Genomic DNA, 15385 nt, shown 5'->3' on the forward strand with positions numbered 1-15385 from the left:
TTCATTGAAGGAAAATGGTTCTTGGCATCGTCCTCCTGAACTGATGCTTTACTGAGATACGGATTTGCTTTCCAGTGGTTCTCCAAAATGTTTTTCCTAAAGAATCAGCTGACAGCAGCTCACCCATACAGCTGTTGTGGTGTTGCACTGCCAGTTTACATGCTTAAATCTCCAACAAATTGAAACTAATTCTACCAAATGTTTTTGACGTTCCTGATTTTACAAGTTCAAGAGATAAAATTCATGCCCTCTTTCTTGCTACAGGGACCTTGATAAAATCTGATGTCTTCATTGGTAGAGGAGCTAAAGAATGGTGATTAACTTCGGCTCCACTTTTGTTCCTGGAGTGCAAGTAGGATAAATTGCTGCCATGAGATTACTATACGTTCAGGCAGAGCCTCTCTTAGTTTATAATGATAAAATTGGAAATTTTTTTGGTTTCACAGCAGCTCAGCCGGATGCTAACATTGGTTCTGCGTAGCGTGCTCCCAATGTCCATTGGATGTTTCTGCTCAACCTTGAGTTATGGTGGTGAATGAGAGAGCCTGAAAAACGCCCCGAGGGAAGGTTTGTGCATCTGGGAGTTTATTTTCCTCACCCATGGGCTGCTTCCCTCTCCCCACTTTTTACATTTCTGTACTGCCTGAAAGCTCAGTCTTCTTGCTGGCCTTTTGAAACACGTATTTTGTCTCAACACCAGCTTTGCTAAGGCCAGCCGTTTCAGCGGACCTGCTGGAAGAGGAGCCCTGGCTGCCTGGAGACAAAGCGCGGCGCTGCCTGCCCGCAGCGGGACCCGGCTCCCACCTGCAGCGGGCACACAAAGGCGCTCTGTGCTGGCTCCGCGGGGCTTTACAAAGTTTGAAAACTGAGCTCTGTGGGGAAAATAGACACAAGTTCCCTGTTCAGATTGTGATTCGGGTATTTCAAAGGGAAGCAGCGGTGCACCTGCTACCTGCTTGGAGATGTTATCACACAGTTACCATCACAGTGGAATTAGGGCTTGGTATTTCTTGTTTGAAATGACTTTCTAAGAGGGGATGCATTTGTTGTAGCATCTCTCTCTGATGTTAAAGGAGTTAGTAGGCAAAAACTGTAACCTAGATCACTGAGTTGTTCCTCTGGCTTTCAGTTAGGGTATGTGAGCAGCGATGGGAAGTTCTTCTCAGGCGGGGATTTATCACGGAGAAGGAGAGGATTCTGACATTTTCCTTTAGCTGGGGCTCGAGTTGAAGCATGTGGTGGTGGTAACTTGGCAGTCCTGCGTGTCCTCGTACTAAAACCTAGGCCAGCACTGATCTGCTCTCAGCTTCGGCTGGACGAGCGCTTGGCACTTCGTTGTGTTTTGCCAGTGGGCAGCTGCCTTAGTGCCAGGACACATTTGGATTTACAGTGAAAAACACCTCCATGGCAGGGAGAAATGATTTCTTTTGACATTCCTTGAAGCAGAAACAGCTGCATTCAACTTTTTCTTTTTTTTTTTAAAGCACCGTGGCATCCCCCTTGATAATCAGAATTACAGCTGAGCGTGAACAGCAGGGCATACTTTTGTGTGGAGTCACTCGGCGAAGTGTTGCAACACGGATTATCCGACGCGAAACAGCTGTACTCGCTGCTAATAGAGACAATTTGACAAAGCACCAGCATGGATTTTTCCCACAGTAACAGATGTGCAGTCGCTTGCCACCTCCCTCCCCATATTGCCCCCATCTGCGCGGAGCTCCCGCAGCCCGGTAGGTGCGGCGCAGAGCAGCCTCCCGAAGGGATGCGCTTCTCTCAGCTGTGGGATGAAATAGTTGTCTCGTGACTAACCCTGAGCCATCAGCTGGGAAATTTTAATGATTTGGAAGAGAGCGTTTCTGCTTTGCTCTTCTTTCTAAATCATAATGGCTGGCGGATGCAAATGTGCCTTAGGTACCCAACGTGCACCAAGGACAGCTAAGTAAAATTCCCTCATGTTGGGGTTAACAGACAATAAATTCATAACTCATTGAACCCCTCCCAGGTCCTCCCTGAAAGTGCAACCAGTGGTTTCCTTGCACATGGGGGAAATCTATTTTACAGCAAAATAGCATGGGGCTCTGGACAGCGCGAATCCATTTCCCTTCCTTCTCCACCTGCAAGTCAATCTGTTATTCCGTGTTTAATTTCTCAGTGGAAGCACCTGTGATTACAATTACCTGTTTATAATTAAACTAGTTTATAATAGAGACCACCTAAATATATTAAATAGGACCAGAACGAGTTTTGCCTTGGGGAAATCATTGACCTTTGAAGTAAGAGGAAAGGGAGAGGGAGGGAGAGCAGGAACTGTGTGGGGCGCATGACTTCAGCAAGTGTTTTGATTTATTTCTGGTTGTTTTCTTCTTCAAATAACAGACAGTCCTCCTTGTTGAAATGCAAGATACTGAATAGCAGAATGTGATCACAGTTGCTTTTTAAAGACAGAAAAATACTTCTATCCGAACACCAAGAAGCAGGGACAATTTCATTTCCAATATCCGTGAAGTAATGTTTTTCTCAGCTGACTAACAAGCTGAAACTTGTTCAATTTTTCATATTTTTGTTTTTTTGGACAGGTTTCTCAGATACTCTGTCTCCATGCCTTTAGAACAAACACAGTGAGGCAAATAACTTTAAAATCTTGTTTTTGTATTAGCTTACCAATCACCACTGAAAGCTTCACTGGAAGTGTGTTTGTGGGAAAGAAATCAGGAGAGCAGGAGGTAAGAAATATATGGAACCAGAAAAATCCTGGGGGTTTCAGGAGGCCTAAACTTAAACAATAACTTGATGATGTTGCTTGACTTGGAGCATAACCTAGTAATGAGATTATTTAATCACAAAATAAATCTTAAAAATAAGGAAACTAGACTGCAGCTTTTAACTCCTCTGCTATTGTTATTCGGCTGATGTTTCTTTACATTAGCAATGTGGGATTCTGTAGGTGCACCTCTGAAGGGACTTTCTCTGAAGGAGCTCGGTGGCGTTGGTTTCTGTGACTCTTGCACATTTCCTTGAGGCTGTGTCCTGACAGCCGATTGCCACCTGCATCTCTGGCATGGCATCAGCTCCAAGTAAGAAGTGGAAAGCTCAGTCGCGTGGTCAGAGGTTCGTGCAAGTATTACAAATCAAGGATCGTGGTTCACATTGAAGGAAAATGCATCCTGTCAAGTCCAACTTCAGAATACCAGACATTCATTTTTCACTGCATTTGTGGTTTTATTTACGCCTTTGATTTTTCTTTTCCTTCAGGAAGCTTGCTATAACCTGGAAAAAAAAATTCCCAGCTGTGTGCCAACAAATACTTTCTGTAACAGACTGACCTAAGGCGTTAGACCCAGAGACTGGGACACGAGGGAGCAGCCTGCTGCCAGCTCCTCAGTTGGTTTGTCCTTTGCTTCAGGGTCTCTGGGTTTTGTGACTGAAAGCCAGAAGGAAATACAGCCATGTCAGTAATGTGCACGCAGTATGCAGTGGGCGGATGAGTGTGCCATGAGGTCAGTTAGGCACATTTAGGAGACAACATATAAAATCTTTGTAATATACTGTAATATACCCAACCATTCCCTTTAACGGACTGGCATCAGACCTTGGGGTTGAACTCTGTTTTCTCTTTAACACCTCAAATGCTTCACAATGTTTTAAGCAAGACGAAGATACCTTTCGTTTTTGTAGTTTCCTGTACATACTATGCACACATGTGCATATATTATTGTATCGTCTATTGTGCTAATTGGGATTTTGGTGTTATAGACCCTAATCAATCTATTTTTAAAAATCACTTCTTTCCTTAGACTTGTGCTGAGTGGTTTTGGTTCCTATGGGGATTCACTTTACTGGTGTAAGGGGAAAACCCAAGATTTGGGTACCCCTTACTTACATAAGTAAAAGATGTACAGAAAGTATTTATGTATGGAACCCTTCTATCTTCAGTAATGCTTTTAGTTTGAATGAGGAGTGCTAGATTCCTGTACAAACAATGTAAAGTAATCAGGAGTAATATTCAACCTTACATAATTAGGAAAAAGAATACTTTGGAAAAAGTATTGAAAGTTTCGGTGGCTTCTTCTCCACTTCCATTTTGTATTAGTCTTATTATTTTTTTTTATTATTTTTAGTTTTCAAATTTGATTTAAACCTCAGGCTCTTCCTTCAGTTTTGTAACTGTGCGGTAGTGAGCAACGATAAATAAAAATATCTGCTCCTCATCTGCTAAGTCACTGCGATCGCTGGGGAGACTGTTTATAAAATTCATGAAAACTTGTTTATGTCAACTTAGGAGGACTCCAGAAATAGGACGCGGATCCTGTCCGCGTGCTACGGTCCCTGCTGTGCAGGTGGGGCAAGGCTGTGGGCTGCTTGGTCTTGCAGTTTGCTTTGTGTGAGGACGTGAAGTCAAACACCAAAAGTGTCCAGCTGCACCTGTTCAAATGGGTGGATTACTTGGAATGACATTCTGCAGAGGTACGTCGGCAGGTTTGTTCACACTCCCTGAAATTCAAACTGATGATTAGATACCGAGAGGCAAGGCAGGTTAAAGTGTAATTTTTAGCTGCCGACTGCTTTATCGGTGTGTGACCCAGAAACACCAGCTGAGATCACACACTTACTGCTTTTGTGTGTTGTCTTGGTCATTGTGAGTGTAGCATCATCCTTATAGTTCTTCTCCCTGTCACAGCATTTTTGGGTTCAGAAGAGTGCTTGTAATTTTCTCACTGCGTGTAGTAGCAAACATTAAATGTGCATATAACCATCTACGTATGTATCATATATATGCACAGTACATATTTAGAACATTGTGAAATTATTGCATCAACCTAATTAAGTCAAGGGGAAGCTTTACCAGCAATTAGACTCTGAAGATTTAGTTTTGAATAAGAGTTCTTTTCATACACTCTCATTACCAAAGGTATGGTGTTGCTGGAAGGCTGCTGGCCTGCCAGCGCTGCATCTCAGGGAGCTGACCGACTGCAGAAGGCATTTCCAGCGCGTCATTAAGACTCGTAAGAGATTGTGTTTAACGCCACAACTCCTACCCAGCCCAGTGGCACAACAGGGAATACAGCTTGGGGCTCCCCAGCTCCCTTCCAGTTTTCCCTTCCATTAAGCGCTGCTTCCTGTAAGTAATAAAGCATGAAGGATGATGCATTATGCCTCAGAACAGCTTGCGTGTGTCTATATGGATTTTTTTTCTCCTCAGTGGGTTGGTAAAGTTCACTTGCAGACAATTCATCCCAAATGCAGAGTGGAACCACCTTGGCTGCTTCCACTGCTCTCCAGCTAGACGCTGCACTGCGCCTGCAGCCTCGGGGTGTTGCGCTGCTGGTACACAGGGCCCGTGAGTCATCTTCTGGCCGCCGACCTGTGCTGCAGAAGGCCAAAACGAAAATCTCCACCCTGGGTTGAAGAAAAGAATGGAGCTAAAACAGCAGTTTCTGGTTCTCCGTGAGACTATTGAAATATCAGAGCTGTCTGGGAGCTTCATTTGTGCCCTGCCCCTTGGTTTCTCTGTGATAATTTTCTCCGTGTCTCACTGACCTTTTAACTGTAACTCAGAGTGGATGTGTCTTCCCTAATTTTCACTAGGCTGGGGCATTTGGGCTCCAACCTAAAGGGATCTGAGCTACTGAGAGCTCCCAGCCCCTCCTAGCGTGGAGCTGGCCTCAGGTCCTTCACTTCACAAGGGGATGAGGAACAACTTGCCCCAAAAGGTGCCAAGACCTCATATCCCCTGTCTGGGAGCAGTTTGGGAATGATGGAGCCAACATGATTGGAGAAAATAGAAAATAGCTGGTGAACGGTCAGAAATAATGCTCTGCCACAGCAAGGAAGGGAATGGCCAAGGAAAATGCAGGGCACGTTCGTCTCTGCTTCCAGATGGGTCTCTGGTCGCAGCAGAAAACAAGGTAGCTGCAGGCTTTCCACAGAACTAATAGCCGATGTGAGAATTAATGCAGATTCAAGCTCTAATTAATAGAGGAGAGTTTTCCACTCGGTTTTCTTTGTTATTTTGCTGTGAAATGGGATCTGTTGATTTGGAAGCCTTTCAGACCATCCTTATTTCATAATGTTTTTATCTAGAAAGCTGCCACACACCATTATTCTTGCAGGAGGTTTTAGACAACCCTAATTGGAGTTTTAGTTACTGTTGCCCTGATGCCAAAATGATGGCGCTCAGGAATCCGAGGAATTCTAAACACCGGCTGGGTAGGGTTCCTAGGAACTGAGGACTCTTGCACTTATTTTCTGTAACAGCAAGAATTCCCTTGATATTTACACAGCTATCATGAATATTTGCATGCAAATCTGAAGCAAAATCTGAAATTAGCTTTTAAAAAAATAAATCTAAAATACCCTTCTGTTTGCAAAAGAGAAAAGGTGTTTGGTAAATGTTCTGCAGAGCTACAGAGGGGCATTGGAATGAGGCTGCTGAATATTTAATTTGTTTAATGCACAGCTGTCATTGTTAATAGCTTTGACACAACTAAAAGCTTTGCTCACTCAAAAGGCAGCAATTAATAAACAAGATTAATTTTTAAATACAAGGAGAAAAACCTCCGGAGTTCTTTTTTTGAAGTGTGTAGATAGCTTTCTCTCCATCATGTGTCTGTGCAAAAGTGAGCAGGCATGTCTAGAAAAAGTGCTTGCATGTTTATTCTTATTTTAAGAAAGTAACAATAATTTAAATGGATTATCAGGGCATGATGTAGCTTTAAATCACTTTCCTGTATGAAGAGACGTTTTGGGTATTTTCTGGTGCATGTGTAGGAGCTGTGCTGCTTAGAGGGAAAGGACTGAAAATCAAGCTGTTCATTGCTTCTTAGGTTTGAAAAAGGTGCAATCGCTTCTAGCTATTTTCTCTGGGTAAAACCCTTGGATAATTTATTTTCACTGGAGGTTTTCTTGTATTTATATATATATCTTTATGTAAAAGTAGAAAAGAGAGAAACATTTAAAGAATTCAAATTGTGGATCTCTAGCAGCTGGCAGGGAAGTTGAGGGTAAATGCAGCCACAACTACTACAGGTCTCCTACTTATTTATTTCTTTTGCAAGCGCTCCTGCCGGATACCAGTATAAGCAGGTGTGTGTGCTGGTATTTTGCAGTGCTCCTCTTAGGGGGAATCAAGGGAAGAGCAGAAGAGGCGCTGCCCGGTGGCTGGTGGGGCTGCGGGTGCGGAGGAAGCCCTGCCGAGGGGCAGCCCTGCGGCTGCTCGCCCCTCTGCTCGGCCCGCTGCAGGCAGCCTTTCACAGAGATGCCTCCGGTCTCCAACAGCTTCCCCAGCTCCCGTGGTTCTCGTGTCTTTCTGTGTCATGCGCTGCCAGTTTGTTTTGGACATGCGCCTGCTGCTGCGTGCGCAAGGTTATCGAAAGCCATGTCTCGGTAAAGCCCAGGAAACTAGGCGAGGAGTTTTATAAGAACTTGAGTTGTCTTTTTTTCAGGTGCATTAGATATTCTTGCTGAGCAAAAAAAACTGTTCATATAACTGCTCTGTGAGCTGCCGTAGGGATGCTCACAGTTTGACAGTGAGTACAAGGCAGCGAGCTGGTGCTAAGCCACGGCAGAGGTGGTAATTGCAGGTTTTTATGGGGCATCACTAAAAGAAGTAGTCACCTGTAAGATAGCTCTCTGATGGAGCAGCGATTGGATTATTTCTTTCCTTAATACAAAGAAATGATAATCCTGTGCGGGCCATGGACAGAAAAGGCTTGAGCTCTGCGAGAAACTGCTGATCAAAGGCTGGTATCCAAATTTGTTGCTGTGCTGTGCTGATTTCTTGCTACTTGAGAACATGGTGAGTCTGTCGGTGTGGCTGGAGGGCTGAATGCCTCGTTTATTTAGTAACCACTGACCTATTTAAGATTCATCGTCCTCAAATTAAACGTATGCATGCCCCTTCTGCAGGCGTAAGCTGCGTCTGCTGCCTTGCAGAGCTGGGGCTGTGCCGTGCTCCTCTGAACAGAGGGGACCTGGCCCAGCCAGCACGTCTTCTGAGCCCAATTTTGGAGTCACCTGGAGCACGTCTTCTTCCAAAGTTACAGGCATCTGCAGTGGCTCGTAATGTTCACCATGTTATCACAGAAGTAAATTTCATGAAAATTAAGCCGAGGGTAATTAACACATTATTCCACTGGGCTGAATTTAGATTGCTTGTGTTGGAAACGCTCCCAAACATTAGGAAACTTGGGTATGGAAAAATACCTCTTTATATATGGGAGTGATCTAACAAATGCTCTTTGGGTCAGTCTCAAGGTGGTTGGCTTTACAGATGGAGCAGTGCCAAACTCTTAAAGCCTCCCGAGTCCAGTCCCTGTTCCATCACCCCAAGTGGTGTCCTTGTAGCACAGGTTGTCAGGCTGCTCTCCTCCAGGTGTTGGGACCTCCATCAGCAGCAAAATATTTCTGAGGAGCAATAAACCTTTAGGTGAATTGGCAGAGAAAATCCCCATCGTTGAGAGGAGCAGAAAAGACTTCTGGAAGGGGTTTTAGTATAACCCCAAAGAAAGATTCACTGGCAAATCTCAGCAGATGCTCGCCATTTCCACGTCTTGCGGGATGGTTTCTGTGTGTGTGGGCTGCTGGTGCTATGGGATGGGCAGAGGCTGCCCTGGCTTGTGCTGGAGACAATCTGCTGTCTGCTTGAAGCTTCCATCATTTGGCCCTTGCTAATTACTGAAGGTAAAGACATCCGGTGTATTTTCAGGCTGGTACGTAGCAGAGCATGGTCTGTAAGATGAGCTTCACTCATTCTATAAAACAAATTCCTACAGCATCAGTCAAGTTGTGTCTGATTTATTCCAGTGTGGTCGGTCCCCAGATGGTAGAGCATGGTTCCCTAAAGCCCCCAAATTACCTGATTATAGCGATTTTAATGCTGATCATGAGTAGCAGTGGTACAAAGTATCCAACTATACTGTTGGGAGCTTAAAAAGCTCTTTCTTAATAGGCTTTCTTAATGGCAGCCTTAAAATTTAATAAAGCAAAAACAATTTAACCATTCAAAGATGAAGGCAGGCCAGGTAATTTTTATCCAATGGACTTCGTTAAATAATTGTGTGGTGTTTGATCGTATCAACAGTGACGTGCCAGATTTAGGGGCTCTTGTTAATGGCATCAAGTATTTAACAGCCATGCTTTCAAGAGAAAAGCTGCTTTACCCTTGGCGTTGCCTATATAAGAGAAGAAACTAATTGGTAGCAGGATTAAGCTTCCAAAAATGAAGTCTCAATTTTTTTTTATTTTTTTTTACAAGACTTACTTGATACTCTTATGGATTTCTATTTTTTTACATAAATAATTTACACAGTATTAATAAGTGTTGAAACAAATTGTGGCAGAAGTCATTTCCAGGTGTTGTCTACCTGGTAGGCTCTGCATTCTTTTCATGCCTGGTGCATTCATAAGGAAAGTGCTGCCATGAAGCGGAGTAATTAACAGGACATAACTCACTTAACAGAAGCGAGTAGACACCGTGGATTGTGTAAACTCTGTGGGTTGGTTAATATGATACATTTTGTACTGTTTATGTCTTTGGTTTTTATTTTTGTATTTTTAAAAAGACCTTCTAAATAACACTTCCAACGCCCGTGTTCAGCATTAAAACTAAATTATGTTTAAAAGCTAGACCATAAAATCAGAGCAATGGAGGTTAGATGGATCTCCAAGGCCGGGTGGTCCAGCCGCCTCCATAAGGCTGGTCTGGCTGGAGCAGGTTGTCCAGGGGCTTCTCCAGCTGAGTCCTGAACACCTCGAGGGATGCACTGGTACAGCATTTGATCACCCTCACAATAAAAAAGAAAATCTTTTTCTTGCATTTGATTATGATTCCTTGTGTTGCAATTGTGCGTGCTGCCTCCTATTGTGTTGCTGTGCACCTCTAGAAAGGGTCTGCCTCTGTCTACTCTGAGTCCTCACTATCCTCCATAGAAAGGGATTTTCTTTTAGTTACGAAAGCTATTTCATACACCTGGACAAAGGCACAGCTTGTAGTTAAATGGTGGTTGTATTTCCTTGAAGACCTTGCTGAAGGCATACATCAAAAATTCCCTGTTCTGCAAGCTGGGGTCAGAATGTAGGTGGTTTTCCCTCCCAGGTATGGATATTTCTGTCTGTAAATATTCACAACTTCCATTCAATAATATATTTTTTTAGTGTTTCCACCTAGAAGCATCGAGTGTTTTTTTTCATGTTCTCAAACTCTTCATGTGGCAAGTCAAATTCAGATGTCTACACAGGACGGATTTCTTGTGATGAGCTTGCACAAGTTTTTGCTGCTGCACATCACTTGGAGGAGCAGGTAGGGGTGGTGGCTGCCCTGGGGAGGCTGCTACTTGTGGCTGTGGAGGATGAATGTGAAGGTTTCCAAAGGTTCACCAAGCGTCACGTACCTTTCAAGAGACCGCACCATTCTTTTAATCAAGCTGTGCTGATAGCTTCCATCCCGAAGATGCAGGACTTTGGACAAAGTCCAGCTGTGTATGGCCTGCGTCCCAGTTGACCCCCAGGGCTTGTCCACGTCTCTGCAGAGGAATAACTTTCAGTGTGTGCATGAAACCTGGCTCTGTCTAGTAGCAGGAGGTTACTGGTGGAAACAGAATGAAAAAAAGCACTGCCATGGCCTTGCTCTTTGAGTTCTGCATGGCAGAAAACGTGTAAAGTGTTTGTGACTTCACTCAACAGCACTGGCTTGATAAACCGAGCCTAGAGGAATGCTTCAGAGCCTGCATCCAGAGGGAGAATTTGGGCTTCCAGAGCTAACGCTGCACTTCTGGGACTCAGTGTTTTTAAGTTACAATTAGGATGTGTAATTCCATACTCACAGGATGCTGAGCGTGCCCTGTGAGTCGCTCAGGTTTCTAGAGTCTGAGAGTTACATGTGTTAAGCATCTTGCTGGATCAGGCTAATTGTATATATTTATGTAAGTAGATTGACAGGTTCACTTAGCATGCTAAAAATAATGAGGCTGCCTTAATTTATTCAGCAGGAAACTTGATGTTCCTTTTCAAAAGAAGGGCAATGATTTTGTTTAAAAAAGAACTGTGACGGCGTGTTATTACTTGTGGGTATGTTTTTATAAGTCTGAGTTGTGCAGCTTGCAACTTCTCTTTAGATCACTTACATCCTTTATCCAGGCACTGGAAGGTATGTGCCGTCTTGGATTCTGTATTGGAATTCCCCCAAATAAATTTCATCCAGTAATTTCAAACAATTTATAGTATCTTTCCTGCTTTGAATGTTGCTTTCCTATTGTTCTTTGTTAAGCAGCTCTTGCCTTTAAACCCAGAGTCAGTTTTATCTCAGTAGATTATCGCGTACGTGTGCCTGGACCACACATCACTTCATGGCAGTATGTGTATGGTGAATGGCACGGCTTCCTCCTCTGCCCTCTCTCTTCCTTTGGGAAAGAAATTTTGCATTTCTGAGCGGTTTTTGAAAGCTGTTTTTTTGGAGATGGGGCATTAGGCAGTTGCTTTTAGCACGTTCTTTTTAACCAGGCGCTGACTCCTGGGATCTCAGCATCTTCGCAGGGATGAAGAACAGTTTGATACAAGACACTATTGACTCCTGTGCTAGAAATGTGGCCTCAGGTTCTGAGAATTTGACATCTCCAGGGCCAAAAAAGATCACTTAGTGCTGCCAGAGTTCTCTTCTTTCATATGCAAAGCTCCGTTCTTACTTGAAGCCAGTAGCACCTAGGTGCAGATGACAGATAATTTAGGTGTTTGCGTATGCATCTAAGTGCCCAGATCTGCCCTAGAGTAAATTCTTAGTGTTCAGTGTTGAGGTATGTTAATCTAGGCTCGGTGCCTAGCACAACTTCACATTTGGAAAAGAGGTGAGTTAAACGGGATGGAAAAAAGATATCAGGAGGAGAGGAACTAGGTAACCTTGCCTGCGAGGCAGGTTATTAATGCAGAATCATTTGGATTTTTGCCACCTTTCCCGTTTCCATCCAGTTGTGTGATAATGAAGGGCTTTTCCCAGAATTACTTTCTGTTTAACGTCAGTGTGGAGATTAAAGGTATTTGGTTCCTGTTGGGTTAGTAAGCCTAAATCCAGACCTTGAGGTTAGGTCAATTAAGATCCTGTAGAGGAAAAATCAGCTCTCTACTTGGTAATCTACCCAACACCCTCAGATTTCAAGTTTAAATAAAATGCTGCCTCTGCTACAAATGATGTCAGTATAGCCTGAGGTTTGTTTAAGCAGAAAGCTGAAGTCAGCTTGAACCAAACTTGGCAAAAGTGGGCTGTTTTCTTCATGTGGATGGTTTGAATAATGTTCCAGAATTTCTGTGGTATAATTTTGTTGCATTTTATGCTTAGAGAGACCCCGACCCCCCTCATTTAGAGAGCGCTCTTTGGTTGGGCTTCATTTTCAGGCTTCTGGTGAGTGGTATATTATTGCACTGTAAATAGAGACTTTTTCCATGCGTACAAGGGAAAGTACTCTCCTAATGCTCATGGAGCTCAGCTTCCCGCTGGGCAGTGTGGAGGGCTGTACCTGTGAGAAGCTGCCAGCGTGCAATCTTGGGAATCAGGAGACAAATGCAAAAATCCCACAAGTTTAAGGCTCCCACTTACCTTCCCCTCCCACTCATCTTCACTGCGTACAACGCCTTTTGAAGGTTTAGAGAGGGAATTTGTCCCTTCCATTGAATATGGGCACGTCAAGGAATTCATTAGGATGTGCACTGGCATGTACACGTCTTTGGGTCCTCTGCTTCTGCTCTTGGTTTCCCATCCCCAACCTCTTCTCCCCTGTGGTCCATTTGCCCTGTAGCCGTGCCCTGCTGTCCCCGGTGTAAGCCTGGCATGCTTGCAGGCTAATCCAGGGAGGGTGGCGGAGTCTGTTTGTTTTCCAGTCTGTTTGATGCTTGGTTTTCATTTGTTGCTTTAGAAACATTCAAAAAAACATGCAGTCTTAAGAAGCAGATGAGCACCCACAGACAGATTTGCAATATCGTCCCGAAGTTTAGGCTGCTCAGCATGCACTTAAATACAATTCCATGGAATTTCCTCTCTGTTTTTCAGCTTTTTAATATTTTTTGGATCCAATTCTAAAGCCGAGAGAAAAGAGCGAGCTTTTTTTTTTTCTTTTTTCTTTTCTTTCTCAAGCTGCTGGGCCGGTTGACTCCGAAGCACGGCACAAAGGCAGTTTTGTTCGGGACCAAACCTGCTGGGGCGCGAGCGGCGGGCCGGCGGTGCTGCTTGCCGCGGTGGCAGGAGCGCCGCTGTTTGCTGAGCGGATGGCTGTGCTTGCTGTCCAAACACCGCGCTGTTTGCCAACCTCGAGCATATTGCAGCCTCTGTGAGGCACTCCATCGCGGCCTGAATAGCTCCTCTTGTGCTCGGGCTTTCTGAATACAAGGGAGAGAAATATTTCTTTCAGCCTTCTGCCGTCGCAGAAAGCCTTCAGTGACCAGATGAGGATCCCGCTCTTGGTTCTTAGTGCAGGGCTTCGGAAAGGGAAGGAAGTGGAAAAGAAGGGACAGGATTTCTACCATTTGTTGCTGTATTTTTAAATTTAACCTTTTTTTTTTTTTTTTTTTAGTATAAAATGTTGCTGTATCTACAACTTCTTGGAAAAAAAAGTATGTTTTCAGTATACCGTTCAGTTTATTCTGAAAATTGTTTGCTGTCACTAACAAGTCAATTGTAACTGTTTTCTAAGCCTCGAAAAAATAATTCTTTTCATCTTCTAACCCTTCAGTTGTAGTTTGAAATCGTATTCTTGTATTGGAAAACTTACAACAATAATGTGTGATTCTCCAGCAGAATTTGCACAAACTGCTCTGTTACCTGGGAAGGTTCATCTAGTGATAGAAGACTTTATGCAAGTGTAACTTTATCCAACTCCTACTCCACTGGAGTACAGCTAACTTGCTGACAGGTATGATAAGACTTGGTTGAACTGACCAGCTGCAGGGCTTGGTGTCGTCAGGCTCTTTGCAGCACAAGGAGAATTTTACCCGTGCTCCTCACCCTCCCCCAAGAAAAGCTCTCCCGTTCCCTAACTATATTTATATCCAACCTAGATAAATGGGGATTATAAGTCCTTTAATTGCACTGCTCATCTATTTTTGTTTCCAAAACGCTTCACAAGCAATTTTGCAATTCCAAAGTGAGAGCTTTCTGTATGGGAGGAAAAGCTGGTACTAAGAGCACGAGTTGCTGCAAGTCAAAAATACTTCTTAAATTGAAATGAAAAATCTTGAGCTTGCACAGTTCCGCTCGGGACTTTGCAGTGTGCACACGCTATGGAAGAAGTAACAAGAAAGTGTTTGTTACTGGGCTTTTGTGTGGAGAGCAGGGAGGAAGGGCTGGGCTGCGACAGCTCCCCTGTTCTATAGCCCCAGCTCCTGCTCCAGGCAGTATTGACATAAGCTGTAGTCAATCATTGATGGTGAGAAAACTTAAAAAATGAGCCACATCCGAGTGTTTGTCAGCTCTTCACAGTATATTATTAATTGTAGGTGGAAGTTGATTCATTCTCTGAGGTTTGAATAGCTTACTGCTCTATAAGATGCTGATAAAATGCCTTGATAAGGTGCCCGGTTCTATAAAATACCCATAAATGGCTCTGGTTAGTAGTGGAGTATAGTATGAAATTTGTTTTCACTTAAAGTGGATGAGTCAAATGGCGGTAGCAGTTTTTACTAAGTGATCCCTTTTTAATGCTCAAAAATCATTTAAATGAAACGGGGCAATAAGGTTTATGTTTTAACCAGTTGGTTCATCAAGGCTGCTGTGCTGGATGCAGCCCTTGACCTCCATGGCACAGGATCTCCTGCGCCAAGGACCAAAGCTGCGACGCAGAATTTTACATTTTATATATATATATATATAATGCACTATATACATTCTGAGCTGCCATTTCCCTCCCTTTATGCCTCTGAGAAAGCTATAATATTGAATTAGGGCATTTCACTTACTCTGATACTGGAGATTTTAGATGTGGACAACAGAGATGAAGAGCTTAATCCTACCCTGTTCTGTCATCTGGTGCGATTGTTTACCTGGGGATACAGGAAAATAAGAATTCAAGGCTTATGCTGATGCTTGTTTTTGGAAGGTTGTAATGTGGTCATTGGCCTGGAGGCATGCTTTAAAACACTACTCAGCTACGTGCTCCTTGCACCAGCTCAGCTTTGAGATAAGAAAGGAAGTGAAAGCAAGGGGAGGATGACAGGGCCCTTCACACACAGCCTGGCAAGTCACAGCCTTCCCCATCCCCTTCCTTTTTCATAGGGTACTCTGCTTGAGGCTTCTCTGCTGCAGGTGTAGCTTGTTATTCAGCTTTTAATTCTTAATGAGCTGCTATTCTCATTTCTTGTTGCTAACCAGTAAATACAACTTCTCTCATGACTTCTGCTTCACTTGTGT

The 15385-nt window shown here is 43.7% G+C and overlaps 1 protein-coding gene across 5 annotated transcripts in view; it reads left to right on the forward strand.

The window, feature by feature from the left end:
* The window catches only part of FNDC3B (fibronectin type III domain containing 3B), a 174671-nt gene that overhangs the window by 53860 nt on the left and 105426 nt on the right, over window positions 1-15385 (forward strand). Inside the window, exon 1 of one of the 5 annotated variants that reach the window (XM_072042702.1) lies at window positions 1505-1730. The exons of the other annotated variants lie outside the window; for them this stretch is intronic. Within the exon in view, the coding sequence (XP_071898803.1) occupies window positions 1643-1730 (88 nt within the window). The 5' untranslated portion in view covers window positions 1505-1642. Of the gene's footprint in view, window positions 1-1504; window positions 1731-15385 lie in introns of those variants that run through there. 5 annotated transcript variants of the gene reach the window in all.

The sequence above is a fragment of the Anas platyrhynchos genome, chromosome 9 (assembly GCF_047663525.1).
Source record: "Anas platyrhynchos isolate ZD024472 breed Pekin duck chromosome 9, IASCAAS_PekinDuck_T2T, whole genome shotgun sequence".
Classification (NCBI taxonomy): Eukaryota; Metazoa; Chordata; class Aves; order Anseriformes; family Anatidae; genus Anas; species Anas platyrhynchos.